General features: G+C 49.3%; 1 protein-coding gene across 1 annotated transcript in view; it reads right to left on the reverse strand.

The window, feature by feature from the left end:
* INPP5A (inositol polyphosphate-5-phosphatase A) overlaps positions 1 to 24733 on the reverse strand; it is a 247016-nt gene that overhangs the window by 153157 nt on the left and 69126 nt on the right. The window contains 2 exon segments of the mRNA XM_086466868.1: positions 14568 to 14655; positions 17581 to 17681. Coding sequence (XP_086322994.1) covers positions 14568 to 14655; positions 17581 to 17681 — 189 coding nt within the window.

A 24733-nucleotide genomic window follows, 5' to 3' on the forward strand; every position in this document is an offset into this window, starting at 1 on the left:
TTTCCATATACAGAAAGAACAACCACCCTTGTCTACATGGAGAAATGACTACTCAAAACGAATTTACAGCAAAGCAGCTGTTCTGCACTCAATCCTTCCATGGAAAATGGCAGCCTCCAAATTATTTTTTTCATCCCTTCCTTCCCCACACGCCTTTGAGGCGTCTGACATACACACAGTATTCTCCCACAATTGTCAAAAAGATACAGAGGTACCACCCAAAGGTGGAAGGTGGTCCTTGCTCCTCCTCTGTCTAGAGGGTGAGTCTGGGGAAAATGTACACCTCGGGTAAAAGTCTAAAGTGCGTGCAACAGATCTAGATCTAATTGAGCATTCGTGTAATAGTTCAAGTGCAGATTTGCACACTCTGTTCATAGGGAAGCAAGCGCAGGGCAGCTTGTATACTGTAAATTCACTCTCACTGATGTTACTAATGCTAATTCCAGTTTTACAGCCCTTAGCACTTCAGCAATATTTCAGTTTTGGGGTAGCCAGCTGGAAATACGGTAAAGCAACGTCTGAAATAGAGGTGCACAACCACCACCACCTTGGCCTTTATTTCTGTATTATATTAAGATTTTTCTGCTAGTTTTGGAGGGAACATCGTTTTCCAAGTCTAAAAGTATAATTACAGTGTAAGAAATACCCTATTAGGTATCCAGAACACCATAATACCTTTCAAATGTTACTCAGCACTTTATTTCCATCATGGCTTAAACCCTCCCTGCCATGCACATCGAGGTCCATCGGTGCATCATCTGTTTCCATGTACCATGTTAACTAGGGGATTAGGTTGCAGCTTTCTGTGGAAAGTGGTGTGTCAAAGAAGACGTCTGTATAATCCGATCGCGTTCGTCTCCATGCACACGTATCTCAGTGGGGGATTTGGGTGTGCTGATCCCCCCCAGCATCAACACCACAACAAAACCAAACCAAAGCACCAGGCAGGGCGTGCCACAGAAATAGATGGCTGTGATGCGCTGAGGTGGCTTTTCCTCTTTTGTAAGAGACACACACCATCAGTACCAGGACCCAAAGCTGGTACAGTTGGTTCCTTCCATGGAACTCAGTCATTTTCAAATTCTTACCTGGTAACTGGATATCAAGGAGACAGGAATCTTTAAAATATCTAGCATTACAGCAACTGTTATTTAAAAGACAGCGGTCACACAACACCCCGATGGATCTCCAGCACTCAGGAGGTGCAGTGCAGCATCTTGGCCGGAGCCAGCAGCACCCTGCCCCACTCGCTTCCGCACGGGGCACCGTCACAGCCTGAGCCCTGTGACACGGCGTCCTCTGCTTTGAGGAGCCCCACGTCAGCCCAGCGGCTGCACCGCGCCGCTCGGATCCCACCTCTGCAGTCGGACTTGCCTTCGCACCAACACCCGTAGCCCACACAGCCTACGCTCTCGCACCATTTTTCGAAAGGCACAATAGCTGCAAGTGTGCTGTGATAAAGGTGAAATAAACGGCACACAGAGGAGAACCTCTTTGGGGGCTGGGGGGTGGGGTTGGGTTGGTTGGTCTGTTTTGTTTTTTTTAATCACTTCCTCGTGCGCAGCCTTCGTTGACTGATGAAGCACTTCACAGGATGCCGATTACTACCAGAGCGCGGGTTTTTTCTACGCTTATTGTGAAGCAGGTATGAAAAGACATCTGCCGTTCTAAGAAAAGAGAAACAGTGGATGTCTCATAACCCTGGTACAAATATGACTTCTAGCAAAGAAAAAAAAAAGCATCCTCATGAGCAGAAGGGGATCCTTTTCCAAAATCTCAGGATAACGCTTCTCCACTAATCCTAAAAGACAAAAAACGCATAACCTGAACAGCCAAACTGGAAGAACACAAAGGACTAGCCACCGCACGTCTCAATACCACGGGCAAACCTATCAATAGCCAGGAACATTCAGCCCCAGCTCCAGCTCCCCCCAACAGGAAGGGGACCCTGCACAGGACCGCGGGCGACGCTGGTCTCGGGAAGGCGGGTGGGTACTCTGGGAGTAACGCCAGTCAGTTCCACAATCAACGTTGAGCGTTATTTTAGTTCATTCGATTTTATGGGGTTTTTCCCCAATGAAATCTTCTGTTTATCTGGAAAAGGCGGGACAGAACGAAACCAACTCCAAACTCCTTTATAGTTCAGTACTGCACAACCACAGGAAGGGAACTGGTGACAGTACATCCCTTCCCAACCTGGCCGTCCGCTACCCCCTCTGCACACCTGGTATTCCTCCTATTTATTCGAAAAACAAAAGCTTGAAATCTAAATAAATTTTGCTATACACTAACAAATTACCATAAAATTAGCAACCTGCATTCAGGGCGTGAAGGACAGAATTGAGACCACAAAGGTGTTCCTGATACAGTGAGCCACAAAACAGCAATATTTGAAATTATTTGGACAGAAGCAGGGGACTCTTAGCCAGACTTCATGAGCAAAAATCACTAAATTTGTCAAAACGACTAAACTCCACATTTCCATCTTTTTCTCTTTTGTTTTATAAGCTTTGCATGTCAGACAAATTATCAGGAAAATACTCCTTGTGTGACATTTCATTGCTTAATGCTTTACTGGTGCAGTAAAACAAGACAACTGCTGAAATTATAGGAAAATAAATTTGTAATTTCTTCCTCATTTAGCCATTTTTGAAGCTCGTGTATAGGAAAGTCATTAATGTTATGTCCTCCTATCGATGTTCCAAGCCTTTCAAGGGATAACTAATGTTTTTTCTATACTCTTCCATGTGGCCAGTTAAATTAGACACATTATTTCTGTGCTGTTAGAGAACACTGATCAATAGACACTTGGAAAGCCCTCTAAAACTAAGTGGAAACACTTCCTCAGTGTCAGAGGGTTCTAGTTTGGGTTTGTATGCTGCAAACGCAGCTAAATCGAACCGAGTAGCATTTTACGACCAGCACCGCGCTCTCGGAACGTCAGCCCCTCTCCGGAAGTACCGAGTGACGCTCGGTGTGCATCGACAGCGTCGTGGCGGTGTCACAAAGGAGCACCGCTGCCTCTCCGTCAGCGCCAGCCTTTTTTACCCGGCATTTCTCATCGGGAATTACTTGGCTGCACAAAGCCATCAGACCCCCCGCTCGCAGGGCCTCAGGTTCCAGCCCAGCTCAACTTCTCTGAGAATGGGGCAGGTGTTTACGCATCATTTTCCCCTTGGAAATTGGGCTGAGGCTTACTGCCTTTGCACATCAACGGCAGTATCTTGGGATTATGATTAGGTAGTGTAATACAACAAAATCCTTTTCTCCTACTCATTTGTTTTTAATTGTGAAAAATGAGGTGCGTTTCCAAGACACTAAAACACAGAGCTGGTGAGCCGTGCAGCGGAACCCGGCTGCCAGATGATATTCACAGCAAGGGAGCGAGCAGCCTCGTGCACTGCTTTCTCTCTAACTGCGAATACTGCATTATAACATGATTTCAAACACTAGTAAACCCATTAGTTTATTATCAGTAAATAGCATACGTATTATTTTTCTGCAGAGTCACGCTACTCTTATTTAGGGATTAATTCAAAGCCTCAGACAAACACATTAGCAAGTTCCTTAAACAGAGTTTCATAATTTCTTAAGCAATTATTTTCACATTTTCCAATCTAACATCTTTTCTTGAAAGCCAGAGCTGTTCCAAATCAAACATTGTTTGTACAAACAAAATTCCTCACAGCATTACTTGAAAGGAGCTGTTAATGAAAACACAGCTCTGCTAGAGCAACATAAAATGGTCCTGCCCTTAGCCCTACCGCATATAAATGCAAACAAGATACCCGATTGCCCCATACCTTAATAATTTTATTTAATTATTTTTCTTCCTGCAGAAAGACAAAACCTGGCAACCATACCCCCAAATTTCTAAAGGGGACCCATGTGGGGCTTTGCAAACTTCAAATTAAAGCATTTAGTATATTCTTTGTGCCAGATCTTCAATTATTTCAGCGGATAATACTGGTTTTCATTACTGTTCTTCCTGTTCCATTAAATATTCAACATCTTCCTGAGCACTCAGCGAGCCTTTATGCAAAATGCCCTCAAACCCTCAGCCGCTACGAGGAGCGCACTGTCCTCGCCTGAAGCGAAGGGGCAGGCATGGCATGGCCCCAGCGGGCGGCCCAGCTCTGCGGCCGGCACCTGGGCCTCGGGGACAGCGGCAGGGCTGCCGAGCAAGGCCTCCACAGTCCTGAGGGGGGGCTGGGAGGATTCCCGCGATTTAGAAGGGAAGGGTCAGGCCCGAGTAAATACACTGTACAGCATTTAAGCATTTACCAACGTATGTTCGCCAGATGTGCAGAACGCAGTCACGTACCGAAAGCCCCACAGCGCGCATCTGCCTGCAAATCAGTACGTTGGGCAGCGTCAGCCTTTGGCCGCCGATCACTTGTGGCTGAGCTGCGAACCACGGACACTCAGCAGTGCTCTGCTCTCCCTCCTGCTTTTTGGAGTGCCGCCTTGCCCCCACCCCAGCCTGGCCAGGAGGGCGCTTACAAACGAACAGGGGTAGGGAACCACGGCGTCTGCTTCCCCAGCGCCGCGCTGGGAGCCGGGCCAGCCGAGGGCCACCATGCTGGGAGCCGGGCCAGCCGAGGGCCACTGCGGCAGGCTGGTGGCAGCGGCCACAGGCAGCGAGGGGCCATCTGTGCCTCCAGCCTGGCGTGGTTTTGCTGCGCCCAGCGGCACCCCGCACGCGGAGCGGGGGCTGGGGACAGACAGGCTGGGACTGGGTGCGGTGATGTGCATCGACTTCTGCTCTGCTCGGGGAGGGGGACGGACGCCACGATCCAGGCTGCAAGCCTTGTGCCTGTACCGGGACAGCCTTACACTGCACAGACGGTTCTCGGCTCCTCTGCCGAGACTGCGTTCTTCCTTTCACCCCAAGAAGATCTGCTGTGCCCTTGGACCTCAAAGAAACTTTACTAAAATAAAATACAGAGAAAAGCCTGCAAACAGGACTTCTATTCACAGTAAGTGAGAATCTCTATTAGCCATGTTTTCCCACAGAATTCTTTACTATTTGTACGCAATAAATTTATGCATCAAACTGAATCACATTCACTCTTTAACGCAGGATTAAAAAGAATAAATTCTAAGCATTACGTACTATAAAAAAAGAAAAAAAAAACTAAATAAAACTCGAAACTGTCATGCAGTCAGCAGGCAGCAAATACTAAGCTGCGAAGGACCCCGAGCTAAAGCCTCAAGCATCTCTCCGCGGTATCGCCGAACTGTCAGAAGCAGAGCTCTCAAATACATGCACTACAACCGAGAAGGCAGCAACTGTTCGGAGGTACGCGCGGAGCCGACCAGTAACTCTTCCCGTAGACCTCAGACAAATCGCTTCAAGCTCACACAACAATTAAACACGCGCGAGGCAGCGGCAAACGAAAACGCAGCGCAGCCCCGCCGGCCCACAGGCCGCCAAGGCCACCGCGGCACCGCCCCGGCTCCCGCCGACCGAGCCCCCCGACCCGCGGCCCGAGGCCCAGGTGACCCCGGCACCCGACAGCCGCCGCCGAACGCGAAACGAGACCCGCCCGCTGCCGCCCGCCAAAGCGCCGGGAGCAGGGGCGGGGGCCCGCGGGCAGGGCCGCCGGAGGCCAACGCCGCCCGGGCCGCCCCGCTCCCGCGTCCCGGGCGAGGGCAGCGGCGGGGGCTGGGACCGGCCTCTGCCCCGGGGCCGGGGCCCGCGCGGGCGGCGCCAGGCCCGTCCGGCTGCACAGCGGGGCCGCAGCCCCCCGCAGGCCCCTCCGTGCGGTGCCCGCGGCCGCTCCGCGCCCCGAGGCCGGGCCGCTGCGAAACCCCCTGGGCCCCCGCGACACTCGCACCGACACGGCGGCAGCAGCGCCTCAGGCCCCCGCCCCGGTACCCCACGAGCAGCGCCCGTCCCGCCTCCCGGACAGCTGCAGTTTGAACAACAACAGTTCGGTTTAGCCTCACTTTGCCAACAGCAATTAGAGAAGTCTTTTTTAATTTTTAAAAGCTTAGAAATAGTCGATTTCCCCTTCTGCTCAGCTACCACAGCCTATAATTCAAGTATTTCAGCTGAGTTTTAGACGTATGGCTTTCTACAAAACCAGGTTATAATTATTCTTTACAAATAATCCCATGTTTCTTCTAAACATGTCATCTGGGGCATGACTGCAGTGTGAAATTCTGAATATCAAATCCACAGCCCACAGAAAATGCAACTCCATAAAAATGGTAAAGCCACAGCTCACACAAACGGTGTGATTTACATGAATTCCACATGTAAAGAAGCTGCTACATCATCAATTTTCTCAGCACTAGCACGTCTGTAAACAGAAATTGAGCCAAGACTGCATTATTGGGCTACTGATCTGTGAAAGTTCTCACTGTTTTGTATTGGTTCCTCCTCTTCCAATTAAACAGAAGTGTCAGAAACAGGTGGCAGATAAGCCATGGAATTCCTCACAGCAAGAACAACTCTACAGATGCCTCGTAGATTTATTTCAAAAATGCAGAGAGAAAAAGACAAGTCAAAAATGGAGGAAGGTACCACTGTGGCAACCCCCTTCAGATCCCGTTTCTCATCCAGAAGAGACTGGAAGCAACCACCTGACAGCTGACTCAGTTCCCTAAGAAATTAAGTGGGAGATTTCATTTCAGGTGGCTGTAGATACTTGTCCATGTCACAAAATGACAATACTTGTACAACCATTTGTTTCACGACTTTGTCAGAAGCAGCAGGATTAACTTCTACATGCACCAGCTCACTTCATGGCTCATTTTTTCCAATTAAAGAAAGACAAAAGCTAATGGAGAGGTCAGACTGTGACGCGGGTTTCACAAAGCTCCCAACCATGTATTTCATCAAGGACCCTCAAAATCCAGGAGGCTGTAATGGAAAGAGAGCCTGCTGGACGACAAAGACGACAAGGAAGGCGGCCACCCACAGCAGAGCTGGGTCTGGCCGGGCGCTCCACCGAGCACACAACCAGCCTGGTCGCTGTGAGCCACCACCGCCGCCGTGGGGTTTCATCCGGCCAGTGCTGCAGCCAGGCGGGGCCCAACGCCACATGTCCCCATCGCACCTTTCTGCCCTCGCCAGAAGCGCGGCTGCGCGTCCCCATCGCACCTTTCTGCCCTCGCCAGAAGCGCGGCTGCGCGTGGCTGCAGAGTTGCTCCCGGCACCTTAGGGGCATTTGTAGGGAAGGCTAACGTTTTTCAAGTGGTTTCACTCCTTTTGTTCTCACCTAGGAAGCAGTTTTTAATTGCTGCCACTTCTCAGCAAGCACTCGGGTAGCAAGTGCCAAGAGGGACTCGGGTGCCCCACGCCACAGCATCTCTCAGGGGGTGGCCGAGCAGAGGCGAGCCCGCATTTCGCGGAGGGCCCCCCCAGGCCCCCTCTCGCAGCCCCCCAGCGCTGCACGTGTTCCTGCGCCCTCGGGTACCAAGACAACAACCCCAAAGAACTCTTGCAGTAAGATTTGTTTAATAAGTTGTTATTTATTTAAAAATGTTGATGCTAACTCATTTCCTAACAACAACAAAAGAGGAGGGGGGAGAGGGAAACATTTGATTAGGAGTGATGTGCGGAGGCTGGGGATGACAAAACACTTGTGGGTTTTTGAAACGTGTTTCTTAGAAGGGAGCCTGTGGGCTTCCCTTGGCTCCAGAAGACCATTCCCTGGATGACCCTTAATTAATTAAGTTAATTTCAGGACAGGGTGGCCTCCCTGCAGCAGGACCTTCCCTGGCAGCACAGCCGGGTCCCCGCACATCCCTCCAGGTACAGCATCTCTGCCAGATGTTGCTGCTGCCGCCTTCTCAGACCAGAAATGAAGTCCTGCTTCTCTAGCTTGGCACGTTTCTCAAAGATACCGATATAAAACCAAACTCAAGTACAAAATAAAATGCCATGGAAAGGAGAGGCAGGTGGAAACAGGCCCGTGTAATTAGCAGAAGAAAATTCAAACCAAGACTCCAGTAAGGGATAAGCCTGACACGGACACACGCTCCAAAATCTCCCCCTCGGCAGAGGGCCACGCTGATATACCGCTGCAAGTGTCAGACTCTTGCCAGCATTCAAGCTGCCCAGAAGTCTTCTCTCAGCCCTCCCAGAGCGCAGAGAGCCCCGCTGGCCCTGGGGACGGACATGCGTGGTGCGTGTTTCAGCGTGTCTACGTGTGTCCCCGCAGCCACAGCGTGGGGGTCCAGCCACCCAGGGGTGCGGGGCCAGGGCCCCAGCAATGCAGGCTGGAGCTTCAGCTCCACCTCCTGGGGAAAACCTGCCTTTCTGCAGAAACGGGAAATTCCTTCAAATTGTTAATGGAGAAAAGGGCTGAGAACTAATCAAGCATGTGAATTCCCCCAATATTCAATTCAATTATGTCTCTCTTCCTAAATCATCTTTCTTATTTAACAAAACTCTAAATTGCCACAGCTAATAAGCTCAGAAGAATCAGTGTACACCATTCATTTCTGGGAACAAGCCGATATTTTCTAAGACCCATTAATAACTATGACAGGATTTATGTACAAGATAAATTCAATTCAATTTCCTTTTTCAATTAATGGCCAATTATTCGGACTCAGCTCAACCAAAAATATTACTCAAATATCATTAATCTAACAAAAATTAACTTTACTATTCTCTCAGTAATGAGCAGACATAATTTCAAGGTAAAATAACGCACTTGAATAAAATGTTGTCCATCTGTATTTTCAGGACCACAGCTCCCCACTGGAGCCCTCTCAGCCACGCTAGCTCAGGTTACTTATTAAGGATAACGCCTTGAGCAAAGGTCTTTCCTAGATCCTACTGCCGGCCACCCAATGCTTTATCTAGTGTAGTTTAAGAGCCATTTTACATCTAAAAAACTACCAGTACAGAGCCAAGTAATCAGGAAAAAAGGCACAGCCATTTCTATACATTATGGCAATGCATACACTCATTTACCCCAGCCAAGAGAGAATGTCTGTGTTACTGCAGAGTTTGAGCATTTTGTCTTTTTTTTATAGCACTTATCCTCACTTTATTGTTCCCACCTGACCAGTGCAGCCCGCCCCACACTGAGCCAGCCCTGGGCACCGTGCAGCCCAAGACCACCATGCCGGGCAGGGAGCTCGGACTGGGGTTGGATGGGGGCACCCCTGAACGCGCGGGCAGGGGGATACAGGCAGCCCGAGGAACACGCGGTTCCCCGGCACAGCACCGAGGAGCTGTGACCCGTAAAGAGGTGGTGCAATGGCAGCTCCCGCCTGGTTTCTAGAGACCTGCTCCTCAGGAGACCCCCAGGTGCTCCTGGCTGACTGATGCCTTCGTTACCTTCAGCAAGGCAACACCTCAGCCGCCACAACCACAGATTTGGCAGGGGGTGGGGGAAGAAATCCCGTCAGAAAATTGGACTGTTACCTGCTGTATCCTCCATTAGTAAACTATCTTTGTCCATTTCCTGGGTGGTTATTTAAGGGAAGCTTCATTTCAATAAATTATCTCACAAAACTTGAACTGTGGAAGAAGGCAGCCATGCAAGCACAGCATCCTCTCTCCTTTCAGCTCATTTGTATTAGCAGCTGTTTATGGTGCTGGTGTTGTTTAAACACATCTTCCTAATGTCAGAAACGCTCCTTCCGAAAAGTATCTTTCTTTTTGTTTTTTAAAACAGGTCTGCTGTGTAATGAACTAACTGCAGTGCAACACATCCTTACTAGGAGGAGCAAGCTGAAACTTCAGCACATCGGACATACAGCCCAACAGCGTTTTCACGGCAAGGTTACCTATGGGGCTGAACAAGCAGACAGGCAATGGAGGATTCTGTTTATTTTTTTACAATAAATCGATCCTGAGAAGTAAAGCAGCTACCCTACTGTGCAGATGCTTCCACAAATCAGCTAAGCGCTCTAATGACCACACAGCTCCTAACGTGCTCCCTAAAAACTCAAGGCATGAGCTGGTGGCGAGCCTGCTCTCAGAGGTCTGGTTTGCCAGGAGCCCTCAGGATTTTACTTCCTGCAGTAACAATTCTCTCTCAACCCACTGAAACCACGCGCTCAACACAGCAAGTTAAGCAGGGGTTTCTTCTGCCTTCTTTTAACAATAAAAAAAAAACAGAATAAAACCCCAAAGCATTTGCTAAGCAATACAAAACCTTAATTGAATATTCCAGAAATCAATAAATACAAGGCACCAAACAAAACTAGCTTTGATCTAATGACAATAAAAGTTCACTGATTATACTGGTATGTTTTCATATAAAAATAATTACAGCTTTGATGAAAACATCAACTTATTTCTGGCTGCTATTCAGCTTCAGTATGAATGCTCTTATTCCCAGAAAAAAGCACCTTATTCACAATTAACTTGAGCTGTTCGAGAAGTATCGACAGGTAGAACTTCATCAAACTATTTTTGCATAACTCTTCACCCAGAAAAGCATCAAGATTCATAATTTACCCCTTACATGTAATACACCAAGTACAGTAAAATGAACAGAGAATGCAAATGCTAGGATGTTGGGAAAACCAATACAGACCTGCTTTATTAAGAGCGAAGTCTATTGGGTATACTCATAAATTAATAAAACAATTGCACTGAATTACTGATTTCAGTCTTCTTCCATCTGTCTCCTCTCTTTGCTAATTACAGATTAACTAAGATCTACCTCCCAGGTTACATTTTATATGAGAAAAAAAGCATCACGGTTTTAAACAGAGATTTACAGGAGGCTGAATTTTAAAAGGCATTGTCAAGCGATTTGAGCATCTTCAAGTTGGTCTGTTGACACTCGTTTCCTACCAGTATTTCCATTCCATATTCACAACTGGAACAGCATCAGAGCTGCCTGTTTAGGTAACCTGACGCTTCTGGGAAGCCATTGTTAGGCTTGCAAAGGCTTTCACCCACAAACCTCATTCATAACTGTTGGGAGCCCTTAACTCCGACGCTGTCATCCTCCCAGAGCTGGTAAGCGTTAGCTCTAACGCAGCAGCATTCTGCCAAGAGACTCATCTTCAGACCCTTTTTCAATTCTACACCACTGCGTGTCTCTGAGGTGTGACGTGAACTGCTTCACCTGCGCGCTCCCCGCGAAGCCTCTGCTGCTCCCAGTGCCTGACCTTCAGGAAAGCCTCAGGCCAAGAGCAGCTGCCAAAACTTGACTGTCCCTCTCAGCCCTCCTCTCAGCAACCGCGAGCTGGCCACCCTCCGGCCGAGAGCTCTGGGCTGTCACAGGGCCAGTGGCATCTGACCCGCTGCCCCAGGCTGTGCGCTCGCTGCTCAGCCTCTGGGCTGGGCTCTACTTCGTGCGTGTGCTTCAGCAAGTTCTGAGCTGAACCAGTTCCCACACAGCTTCATCCCATCACCTACGGCAAAACAAAACCACCCTAGGTTGCCTTGAGCTGGAAGACAGAGGCCGCACAGCTGAAGGGACAGGCTACTGAAAACGTTTCCTCAGATCTCACGGTCAGTCCTAACGCAGCCAAGCGAGTAACTATGGGCAGCGAAATCCGATTTAGCTTTGCAGGAGCCAAGCCAAGGAAAGCCTTACAGAAGAAGTGGTGCCAAAACTGCTAGAAAAGGGGGTATGAAGGCAGCAAGGGTAAAGGTTAGCCAAACTGCAACTACTCGGGCTTCTCCATTTCTAAAGAAAATAGAACAATGCAAGTGATAAATGTTTGTATTCCAAAGATAGAGAGGTAATAATATAGTAACTACAAGGCTACCATCTGCTGCCAATTCCATGCCTTAGAAGGGATGGAAAAAAAGCCCACAGAAGTTAAAGAACTTTGCAATCAAACAACTAATGAGGAAACAGGGAGACGCATAACATCGTGAGAGCCAAACCACACTGCAGATAAGACCAGAACTTTACCCTAAATGGACACACCGCAGTGGTGAAATCCCCGCTCATGGTCACCCAGTGCATACATTACACGCAGCCTGAATCGCGGAGCTGAAGAACTGCCAGTTCAAATCACACGTGTGAAAAATCATTTATATGAACCTTTGATTCATGACAGTAGTGTCAGGAACTACGTACGGCAACTCTCAGCATTAACTGCAGAAAGCACTGTAAGAAGTCAAAAGGTTAAGAAGCAAAATATGAAGGTGCATCCTCTCTCCTTTCTAGGTTTTCTGGCTTTGGGTCAAAGCCTCTACTACTAAAAGTCTAACAAGGAAGGTGTAAAATACTCCTCCAGGACACAGTATTTTGTCCCAGTGATACTAAGATAAGACATAATTAAATCATCACTCATGTTTGGTTTTTTCCATGCTCCACACTGAGCTGATTCGACTCCAAAAGGTGCTTACAGGTTGGAAAGAACGACAGACAGAAAAAAGCATCATTCTGTGAGTCACCTCCATCTTTTTCTTAGGCTTTTAAAAATGCTGTTGCGAGAACTGGATGCCAGAACACGGGAACACTTCACTACATCTGTACACAGAGAAAAAATCCCCACCTTTCTTGTGCTCCTTCTCCACTAGCTATGCTCTCAAGGATTGCAGGGCTTTCACACTCGCTGCCAGGCTCAGGGCAGGTGAGCCTACACCTGAAAAGATCCAAGGGCTCCTCTGGGAAATGTCCTCCCTCCCGTCATCGTCGCCATTTGCGACTGGCGGAGCCACTTCCCAGCCATTCAACGCCGCTGTACTGGTACGTGCAGTGGTGTTTACGAACAGCCTGTCACGTGGGGCTACGTCAAACACCTTTACAGGCTTGTTTTATATAAATCGCTGAAGTTGCTGTTCAACAGAGTAATTTAATCAAATAATAGAAATACATGTTTGGTTAGAGTATTTTCCATAGAAAATAGTATTGATAGAAGCGATCCTTTCACTCCCCCTTTATTGACTGAATATGTTGACAGCAGTTCTTTTTCCAGGAAGGCCTGGCTTTAGTAAATACAAGATGAGAAGAAAGGTATATGCCAAAGTAGTACTTACGACAGGAAAGGGGGAATTACAAAGGTGGTTGTGGAATACTGCAAGAAAACATAGTGCCTAGAAAATAATGCTAATGTGTGAAACAAGAAACCATGTTACTTCTTGAACTAGGAACTTTGTACAATACAGAGCTCTTCACAGAGACTGAAGCAGCACCTGCTCTACGTCTAGGATTGCTGCCAACCTCTTTAAGAGTCTTTTCATCCACCATAGTGGCACCAAAAATAGATGTACTTCATGCTAAATAATAAAAAAGTTACTAATGTTTTGTTATAGGTTGCGTTAGACTTCTGTATTGCATTTCCCAAATTAAGAGTACAGACAATTATCCTTTTTTCCCAAAATCACAGAAAAGTCTCGGTCAGGAGGGACCTCTGGAGATTATCTAGTCCAACCCTCTCCTGAAAGGAGACCGCATTATGCAGAGCCCCTGAAAGCTCTTCTCACCGTAGCAGGAGGCGGTTGGGGCAGGTCTGCTACAGCCCTGTGGCAGGACCCCCCAGGGTCTTCGTTAGCGAGCAGGTTTACCTGGACAGGGTTCTGAGCTACAAGCGTCTCCAAACCACACAGTTCCCTCCTACTGCCCTTCATCTACTGGGGCTTTCTGAACGTCTGCAGCACGCAGTTTTAATAGGCCCGAGGTGAGATTTGTCCCACTAAGGCTCAGTAAAGCTGATAATCTTGCTTTTCTCCTCTTTGATGCGAAAGAGAAGAAAATCCTGATCTGTCTCCTCCAGTTCCACAGTACCTGGGCTCCTAGCCAGAGTCAGTAAAAACCAAGTAACTCAAACCTCTCCAGATTCTTATTCCCCTAGGTGATGCGCTGCCCAGCTGGGATCTGTGTGCCTGTTATGGGGTTGGTTTTTCCTTGTTTGAATGTGTCCCCCAGTTGCTGCCTTTGGCCGCCGGGCAACACCCGCTCGTGTGCAGGGAGGGCTCCTCGGAGCCACCGACTGCCACCGAGCAGTACACTCTGGGGCAGAGGGAAGCTGCTGTCCTAGAAAGAAGGGAGAGGTTGCTGATTCACCTCTAAAGGACTGTTCTCCCTTGTGCAAGCTGTCAGTCATCACCTGAACAAACAGCAGACCCGTTCGCACACTGCACAGTCCCGGCAACGACCATACGATCGCTTCTGCTCTGCACAGGAGGCAGCTCCGCACCCGTGCTTTGACATTTGCCTAAGTGGAAACTTGTGCTCTGGCTCTTCGCACCATCCCACAGGTGAGCGAGCCTGTGAATGGGCTCTGGAGGTCTGGAACACAAGCCTGGAACGCTCGCCAAACCCTGCCAGCTAATCATGCTCCAGAGCCGGCACTGCCTCCTACTGCCAGACAGCAACACGTCTTCTCGAACGGAAGGTAATTCTGATCCACCAAGGTTAGTTGTTAGAGGAAAAACAAACTTGAACAATCATTTTGAACAAAAGACAAGACTTTCTGTGTGTTCTGGTGTTCTGCTCACTTTTAAATGGATGCACTTCTGTGAAACCAGTATTTGCACCTCCTACAAAGTAAATGCTCTTAGTAAAGATGCAACCCTCGTCATGATGGAGGCAGCTCACACCTCCACGCCAGTCAAAAATCCCCAGCTTAACAGAAGAAATTCACCACCCGTTGAACATAACTTGTGAAATAAAGAAGTTTACCGTAAAATGTTCCTGTGATTTATAGTTCTCATCCAGGTAAACTCGAGCTCTGTTGTAGTCTTTCATCGCATCACTTGATAACAATTCCCTGAAAGAGAAAGAAGACGTTGAAAATGTAAAGGGAGATGCAAAGATACCACGTTGCTTTAGCATCACTCTCTGTACTATAACGCCCCCAGTATCGCCCAAAGGAACCTCATTCTGGTGTGAATTTCAGGGATGAAAGCTTCTGGCGGGACAGCCCCTGCCTGCAAGCTTTGGAGCTCACCACCTCAGCTCCGCTTTCCACGTGAATCACAAAACTCCTAAGGGCCACCTGGACAGCTGTAAAGCGCTCGATGCCCTGAAGGCCACAAAGCTCCCTAAAACTGGGTGATCAGTGCTGGAGGCCCCGTGGCCTCACCTTCAGAGCTGTACTCTGCTGAGATCCGCTAACCCGCGGGCAGGCGGTCAGCTCCCCGCAGGGTGAAGGCGGCTTTTACCTCGGTGGAGGCCGGGCTCCCTGGGAGCAGCTCAGCACCTCCGAGCGGTGACCGAGGGGCTGAGGGAGGGCGCACGTCCCGGCCCTGGGGCGTCGGAAGAACGGCGGCCCAGCGAAGGCAGCCGCGGCGTCGCCACCCCCCGAGAGACGGGCCACGCTCCTGCCGCGCCCTGCGACCCGCGGGGCCTCTGCTCCGCGCCGGCTTCTGCCTCACGCCGCCACCGAGCTCCGCCTTCGCCGCGGGCTGGCCCCGCTGCAGGCCCGGGGCAGGGCGCGCCCCTCGCTCGCATCCACGGCACCGGCCGCGCGCACCGGCGCCAGCAGAGGGCGCTGCCGCACCGCCGCCCCCCGGCCCGGGCCCCGCTCCCCCCGCGGCAGGCGGACGGCGGCCCCTGCAGAGAGGAGCACGGCCAGGCCGCGCCGCGCCGGTGGGGCCCTGCCCGGGTCCTCGGGAAGCCTCAGCCCCCCGGCCTTGCCGCCCCGGGGACGGCGCGTTATCCTCCCCGAGCTGTGTTCGGAAGAGCCGCTTGTGCTCAGGGCGCCGCGAGGGCACGATGCGGTTCGCACGGCAGCTTCTGGTGGGAGCCCACCCTGAGCACTGCGTCCAGTTTGGGGCGCCACAGCACAGGGAAGGCGGAGAGGTGCTGGAGCGGGTCCAGAGAGGGGGCCTGGAGCACGGGTCTGGTGAGGAGCGACTGAGGGAACTGGGGTGTTCAGTCTGGAGAAGAGGAGGCTGAGGGGAGACCTCATCGCTCTCTGCAGCTGTCTGAGAGGGGGTTGGAGTGAGGTAGGGGTCAGTCTGTGCTCCCAAGTAACAAGCGATAGGATGAGAGGGAACGGCCTCAAGTTGTGCCAGGGGAGGTTTAGGTTGGACATGAGGAAAAATTTCTTTACCAAAAGAACGGTCCAACATTGGAAGAGGCTGCCCAGGGAGGTGGTGGCATCACCATCCCTGGAGGTGTTCAAAAAACGTGTAGCTGTGGCGCTTTGGGGCATGGTTTAGTGGCGGGCTGGGCAGTGTTAAGATAACGGTTGGGCCTGATGACCTTAGAGGTCTTTTCCAACCAAAATTATCCTATGACTGGTGGAGACACAGCATCAGTGGCTGCGGGGAGCTGACAAGCCCCTTGCGCTCTCACCTCTAGCTTCTGCCTTGCCTCCCGCCCTGTCCAGCCCCCTCAGCTGCTTGGTGTCACGAGCTACGGCAACTGTCACCACTGTGGATCTACCACAACCGCTGCCTCGACCCACAGCCTCGCCTGTCATGTTCAGAGCCTGAACACGCTTGCCCAATACACAACCACCTCCTTACCAGACACAGGAAGCTTTTCTCAAAAGGGAGCTATACATGCCGTATCTTGCAGGATTATCGTGGCAGGACATGGCCAGAGGGGACTTTTACTACTTTTCCTAATTTTTTAAAAAATACAAAGCATGAACATTCACCTAGTCACCTCCTTCTGCAAGATCATAGGACATGCTGAAGTTGAAAAATATTTCAAGGTTTTATCTACTTTACCCATCTAGTGACTTCTGCTTAGAATTATATACCACATTATATATTACAGCTTTCCAGTTACATACTGTATTGGGTTTGTGTGGCAAGGTTTTGGTAGTGGGCGGCTACAGGGGTGGGTTCTGTGAGAAGAAGCTTCCCCCATGTCTGACAGAGCCAATGCAGCCGGCTCCTGGACGGACCCGCCGCTGGCCAAGGCCGAGCCCAGCAGCGATGGTGGCAGCGCCTCTGGGATAACAGATTTAAGAGGGGGAAAAAACCCCGCACAACTGCAGCAGTTGCAAGAGAGGAGTGAGAATCTGTGAGAGGAACAGCCCTGCAGACACCAAGGTCAGTGAAGGAGCAGGGGCAGGAGGTGCTCCAGGCACCAGAGCAGAGATTCCCCTGCAGCCCCTACTGAAGACCACGGTGAGGCAGGCTGTGCCCCTGCAGCCCGTGGAGGACCCCACGCTGCAGCAGGTGGATGCACCCAAAGGAGGCTGTGACCCCACGGGAAGCCCACGCTGGAGCAGGCTCCTGGCAGGACCTGTGGCCCCGTGGAGAGAGGAGCCCCGGCTGGAGCAGGTTTTCTGGTGGGACTCCCACGCTGGAGCAGTCTGGTCCTGAGGGGCTGCGCCCCATGGAAGGGACCCCACGCTGGAGCAGGGGAACAGTGTGAGGAGTCCTCCCCCTGAGGAGGGAGGAGCGGCAGAACCGACAGTGTGATGAACTGACCCCAACCCCCATTCCCCATCCCTCTGTGCCGCTCAGTGCGGGGAGCAGGTAGAGAAATTGGGAGCAGAGCTGAGCCCAGGAAGAAGGGAGGGGTGGGGGGAAGGCGTTTTTAAGATTTGGGTTAATTTCCCCAAGTCGAGTCTGTTTTGCCCATGACAGTACCTGCTGAGTGATCGCTCTGTCCTTATCTCAACCCATGAGCCTTTCATTATACTTTCTCCCCTGCCCAGCTGAGGAGGGGGGTGATAGAGTGGCTTTGGTGGGCACCCAGCATCCAGTCAGGGTCAACCCACCACACTTACTTAACAAACTTGTCCACGTGAGACATGGAAGCTTCATAGTTTTTCCCTCCAAACTCTTGACAGTGTAAAGCCATGAAGTGGGGCTTGTGTGCATGTACAACCTGAAACAAACAGATGAACGAGTATTAACAAAGTTGTATCCATGCTACTATCATACAACACAAAGGACATAAATCCATAGAATTACAGGATCATTCAGGTTGGAAAAGTCTTTTGAGATCATCAAGTCCAACCATCAACCCTACGCTACCAGGTACATGCTACCAAGCACACCACATCCAGATGTGTTGTTTCTGAAAGGACGACTCTGCCATTATCTGAGCAGTAACTGGCAGAACAGTAATAAGCACTAAGGGGAGCATAATTTGTTAGGCACATAATGATTGTGTATTGTGAGTGTCTTATCTCAAAAATATTTTAGCTAATATTTTCTTTTTAACTACAAATTACTTCCTAGGCATTTAAAGCAAACACATAACCTCTTCCAACTCACCTTAAAGAGGACCTAACATCATTAAGATGATCAAAACATCTCCTTGTCTGGGAGTTGGAAGAGTTCAAACACCTGAATTAATCTGTTAAGTGTTTTTTTTCCACTTTTACAAAGTATCTTGAATTAGCTCATGACAGAATGCTGATTAGCAGTCACATTTGATGTTTTTATTTATGGAGTATGTTATTTACAACAGTATTTAAACAACACACACATACGTACACAAGGATCTAATACAGGAGGCACATAAATCCATCACACTATTTCAAGTGTTAGTCTTGTATAATGCAAGTATGTTAAATACTAAGTAGTCAGCACTAGAATGCAATTATCATGCTAAAAATCCTAGAACGAATGCTTTTTTGGTCACGCACCAAATCAAATACACGGTATTTATAATTTTGCTGCTACTTTAAACACACATTCAGTGTTACTTTATCCTAATAAATTTTTAACTATATTCACCATGGCAAACAACACACCTAAAAATGTCTCTGCGTTGGTATTGTGTACAACTTGTTTTTGATGCCTTGCTACCTTGTGAATTAACGGACACAAGCTACAAGACTATTTCAGTTTTTTTAAAAGGGCGACAGTCCGAAGTAATCAAGCCCGCGCTGTGCAGGCATGCAGGGTAAACAACACATGAAAAATCTAAAATACGATTCGCTGTTGTTTTTGACTCAGTAGCACCGGGCAGTCCCAGCCAGCACAAAGGCCACGTTGTCCGCGCGGCCATTCGGGGGAAGAACAGCCTGGTTTCACCGAGCTGCTTTGAGCAGAATAATCAATTAACTCCTCTGCAGGCTTTGGCGCCGGCAGGTTCAGGGCTTTCCACCACGCAGGGGGCATGGCCCCCTGTTCTTGTACAGGGGAGGGGTGGCAGACAGAGTTGTGCAGGAACGGGACAAATACTGAAAAGACTAACTTCAACACCCCGCGGTGAAGAATAGCTGAGAAAATAACAGGGATAGCTCTCCTCTTGCACTCGTGTTTTTGCTGCTGGTACCCTGCAACTCTGAGAAGGGACAGACACAATAAACCCTTGCAGTCATGCTTCTTCCAATTATGTAAAGGAATAGTGACTAATATTGCTGTAAAAAGGTCTTTAAAGATGTTTCTTTTAAACCAGGGTAGAGAGAAATTCTCATTTGATCTGATGACAGAGCGCAAAATTCCTCATTCCTGACGATGCAAACAACCTCGTTAGAAAATCAAGCTCAAAGGCAAAGAATTAAAGACTGACAAATCTGAAGCGCAGCACTTTCCAGTGAGACAAGAGGCAAAGAGCAACGCAGCCCTGCCCCGAACCTGCTCGTGGTGGCAGCCCAGCTGGGCAGCGCGGCGGCAGGGACTGGCACCAAGTGGCTCCAGGACCCGCGAGCTCCGTGGGGACACTGCCCATCCCTGCCCAAGGGGCTCCCCCGGGAAGGCCCTTGGACACTGCTCTCCATGGGACAGGCCCCGTTCGTGGCACTGCTCCGGGGGGGACTGGTGGGACGGGGCCCAGGGCCAGTGGCCAAACAGCCAGCGAGCGCGGCACCAGCAGGGAAGCCTGGCAGCGGTTCAGGAGCACCGAAGCCCACAGGAATACCACGTACTGCTGTTCGCAGATCTCCCAGTCATGCAGTAGGTCACAGCATCTCTAGCCTCAGCTAGGTTAGACTCGCAACGAGGAGGTAACAGCCACTGGTTTCTGACTGATTTCAAACAAGTCACTTCCTCTTCTGTACCTCAGCTTCCCCATCATCGAAACAAATCTTGACACCGACCTGCTCGGTGAAGCATTTTGAGATAAGCTACTGACAAGTGTTACTATATAAAGGAAAAAAGTAAATACTCCCTCCCACATGTGTTTGTGGATCTCTGTGCGCTTTAGTTAGCTCATTAATGCTGGCTTCTGCCTAACTATAACACGCAGCAATCTCGCTTTAAAACAGGCCATCATCAGTAAGGACTGCGAGTGAGCTAGAGGAGGACCCAAGGGAAAGCTCAGCTAGGGGAAAGAAGTAGACTACAGAAGTCTAAAAAAACCCATACCTGGAACCCAAGAAATCATACCCAACTGGGACATACATGTACTTTTCCTTTGATATATATTTGATATAACTATGAAAGCTTACATTAATACTACTCGATTTTCTAGATTTACAAACAGTTAAGAGAAAGCTTTGCTGAGAAAGTTTTTCTTAAGCATCTTGTCCAACACCAAACACGGCACTGACCAGGACACATACCTAAAGTGCTTTTGAACATTTAAAAATGGGTTTTGGCTACAGCTACCAACATTCAGGAGAGAGGTTTCAGTTCCCAAAAAGCCTACATGCCTACCCAAATTTTTAGCAAGAACTGTTAAACAGAAACTAAAGAGCCACACTAAACTGTGAGAACTACAGCCCATGACAAAGCTCTCTCTGTTTAAAGGCGTTCAACTCTAATGAACCACGGGCGGTGGGACGGGTACCCGAGGGGGTTCCCTGGGTGCTCTGACCGACGGGGCACGCAGCAGGGGCTGTGGTGCAGGCCATCCTGCCCGCGGTGCGGGGTGGCTCTGCCCGTGCAGTCACGGCACGGGGACAACACCGCAGAATGGAAACAAGCGTCCCTGTACAGATGCTCCTTTCTTCCTAAGGCACTGCCTTAAGGGACCACCTCCTAGCAGGCTGTGATCACAGAGTCCACCAGCAGCAAACTAATAATCAAACATCTTTATGAAGTTTAACCGGTTGGTTCATTTTCTTCACTATCTTGGAGATAAATATTAACCAAACACAGCCTGTGAAGTCAAACTTCGTAACACCGCTCATTTGTGGTCCCTAAACAACATGTGGTCCCAAGTCTCCATGTGCTTTATTGCTCCAAATCAGTTTTGGCTTCCAAGTTCTGATCTTATCTACTTGGATAGCTCTATGAAATACCATAATTAGAAAACAGTTGTAACTATTTAATCTTGTAAAGCAGAACATATCCAACCCTTGCTGTTTCAAAGCAACACATCCAGTAATCGCCCACTGTGAACACTGCAAAGATCTGCTGGCACGTTGCACGATTCATTTTAACTGCTCAGCAGTTTGGTTCATTAAGATCTCTTCTTACACAGCTAATAAAACAAATAAACTGATAAGACAAAAGTAAAATAAATGGTTTCAAATAAGATCTAGGCATAAGCTCTCTCACATTTATGAACAATGAGTAACAGAGAGCCTTGAGAAAACACTGGAGAACAACCTCACTGTGCCACAGCAGCAGCAACAGAAAACACTTTGAGACTGAAGTGAGATGCAGGACACAGGTTTTTTGTTTGCATTCAAATCCTTGAGACCTTGAAATCACAGCTGGTATTAAAACAACAACAAAAAAATAGTATTATATGCCATTTTTTAATGAGGAAACTGCACTGGCTTAAGAGCAGCAAGAGGCCTTCGTGGCATTCCTTGCAGGTTAAAACACAAAAACATACCTGAATATTAGTTACATCCTCTCATATAATAAATACCCTCCAACTGAGAGCAAATTGGCTCTGCCTCATTACCTTTTACTAGTTTTCCACTGTTATGAAAGAACAAACAGTACATAATAATGAGTAATGAATACTTCAGAGTTGAAAACTCACAGTTGCCAGAGGTGAAAGATCATATACAAGACCACTTAAACACTGAATTTGCATCTATGGTAGCACAATGTTTTTACAAAGTTGGGCATTATTCTCAATTTCTGGATACACAAAAATAATGTACAGGAAGCCACTCTTAGAAGTTGGTTTTGGGGATACGGACAATTGAGTAAGATGTTCTAACACAAGTACAAATATAAAACTGGTGAAAAAATAGAAAGTTAACGCTTTCCATTCCTATAGGTCTTTGTCTGTCTGGACATGGTGGAGGACAGTGCCCTTGCATTTGGGGTGCCCAGGTAAAGGTCCGCTGGAGCTGTGACAGGAGCTGGGAGAGGACAGCCCTGTGCTGCACGGCCGGCTCTGCAAACGGCGAGACGAGTCTCTTAGAGGGTAATGCAGGCACAGCAGTGAGGACATCACTTTTATACTTTGACCCAAGCAAGGCAGAACAACAACTTGAGCCTTGATCTCCCATACCCAGAATTACTTTTAAAAAAAAAACAACAAAGCAACAAACAGTAATATAGTCAAAATATTAAAATATGAGCTTTAGTTTCCTTGTGAAGTCTGAAATATGTACAAGTCAATTTAGCATTTGTGGTCCTCAAGCACTCCAAGTATTTGTAATCTCTGTAAGTCTGAAGAAGAAAAAAAAAAAAAAAGAAAGAAAAAAAAGATTTTTACAAGTGCATAGCCAAGCAGCAGTAGTCCAGATAATATCAATTACAGAAATACAAGGAGCAGGCTTAACTGACATCCAACTTCTATCTCTCTTTATGTGATTCAAGGGACTTTGATGATAGCCACAGTAGGTTTTTTTTGGTTAAAGCATTCTGAATTTCCCTGTCACTGAGGTAGGGTCATCTTCTATTGAGATGAAACATCTGACATTACACCTTAGCCACCACAGAGGAATGTTGTTAAAACCTGGAAGTGTTCTTCTACCATTAAGAAATGCTGAAAATAACGTTGCCTACGGAACTTGAATTCAGTCCCCCATCTAGAAAAATGTAGTTATCCACAGTCTGCCTACGTGAACAACCCGATAGGCTCGATCTAAGTTGTTCAAAGACTTTGCAACAGCGGGTTGGGGCAAACCCTCTGCCTCGCCTATGAAGAAGCAGGGACTGGTGAAGCGCACAAGGCAGGGGACCGCAGGGAGACAGCGAGTGGAAGGGAAGGGGACTGACAGCTGCCGTGGCCAGGGCAGGTCTGCCCTCGCCCCCGCGGCAGGACAGCGCTGGGCGCTTCCCAAGGGAACCATTACTAATGGTCTTCATTTGGCAAGCGAGGCAGCCCCTGGCAGCACCTGACCTGGAGGGGAGCAGCGCTCGCCCCTGCGCCTGCAAGTCAGAGCTGTGCTTTGGGGGCACAAAGTCCTTGTCACAGAAAGAAAAACCTGTGTGAAGGGGTTACTGCTGTACGACCTCAACGCGCGTCCAAGTACCCACAGTTGCACATCGCCTCTGATGTAGACCACACCGCAGTGTGACCACAGCCCAGTCCTCATCTAGCCACCGCTACTGAAGTTTTAATGTCATTTAACGGTACGCAGTAAGCTACGGGCAGGCGGAGACTGACTTGCCGTTACTTGCCAGGTAGGCACAGCAGAGGTGACTCCATGACTGGCATTTTGAGCTCTTTACTGTTAACGATACTGCAGGGCCATTCCAAAATATTTCCTTCACAGTTTTTCCTTAAACTCTCACAAAGCAACACAGGAATACTTTACCACCAGCCGGGTGAGCAGCTTTATGCCTCCCCTGTCACTCAAGTACCTGGAGGAAGGACGCCCTCGCAGAGGGCTCTGCCATTGCCCCAGGTCAGGGCTCCCCCTGGCCCAAGACACTCGTGCTCCAGCTGCCTGGCACCCTTGCCCCCGTTGACAGGCCCCATTGCCGTTTGGGGTTTGCACCCCACTCTGCTGCCCCTCCTTCCCCAGCCTGGCCGGCATCTCCCAGGGGAGCTCCTCGGCCTGCCCATCCTGCCCCTCCGCCTCGGCTGCCTTCGAAGGACAGGCGAAACGCAGCCCTTCAAGTGTGCCACAACCAGAACCGCAGGTCCCTGCTCTGAAGCCTGAAGGTAGCACAGGTCTGTAAAGAAACTGTTACTTATTTTTTCAAAATCAGAAATGAGTATTTTTCTAAGTCTCACTTACAGAAGGAGGAAGCATTATTTCCTTGAGGTTCCCTCAAACTCAGATGAGGCACATACATGGAAAATTTCCAGCTTAAGCAGGTAACTTTTTTTAAAAGTGTACGTGACACAAAACAGTAAGAAGGGTTGAAAGTAAGGGGAAAACATGTTTCCAAACACAGGTTACATTTATGCCTAAATACACACTATAAAACAAGGAACCAACTCACGGACATGGTCAGGGATTTACAGGGCATGTACGCTGCGAAGTGCGAAAGCCCTGAAGACTCTTCCCTGCACACCCACCCGCTGTCCTGCTGCTCCCCGGGGACACGGCACCCACAGCACCTTGATGGCAGGGGCGCGGGCAGCAGGGAGCGGGCTGTGGGTGCCAGCTGCCCTTTGCCACCTCCCGCTGCCGCGGGCGAGCTGCAGAAGGGCTCTCTGCCCCGGGGACCCCCGTTCTCCCCGCTGGGCGTGGGAAGTGGCATGCCAAGGCTGCGCTCGCCGCTGCGAGGGGCAAGCAGAGGGAGGCGGCGAGCACCAGCAACCGTGTTCTGCTGGCGGCGGGCGCAGGGTGCCCCAAGTGTCCGCAATGTCAGCACCAGGCTGGCTGATGGCACCCAGCGCCAGCACGTCCCCCGGCCACCTCGGTCCTCCCTGCTGGGGCTCGCTCGCCCAAACCACCTGCAGCGAGGCTTCACCTCCCAGAACAGGCTGCAGCCTGCGCACGAGAACCTTCTGCCACACTGGCAGGGTTTCTGCCCTGTTTTCAGGTGACGGCTTCAAACACACAAAAAAACAGGATTAAAAACAGGATTAAGCCCACTAAAATAATTAAACGACCACCCTTCTGAGGGGCTGGGGTTTTTGTTTGTTTGCTTTCTTCTTCTTTCTTTAAAATGGCT

This window comes from Leptosomus discolor, chromosome 6, assembly GCF_034619465.1.
Source record: "Leptosomus discolor isolate bLepDis1 chromosome 6, bLepDis1.hap2, whole genome shotgun sequence".
Taxonomy (NCBI): domain Eukaryota; kingdom Metazoa; phylum Chordata; class Aves; order Leptosomiformes; family Leptosomidae; genus Leptosomus; species Leptosomus discolor.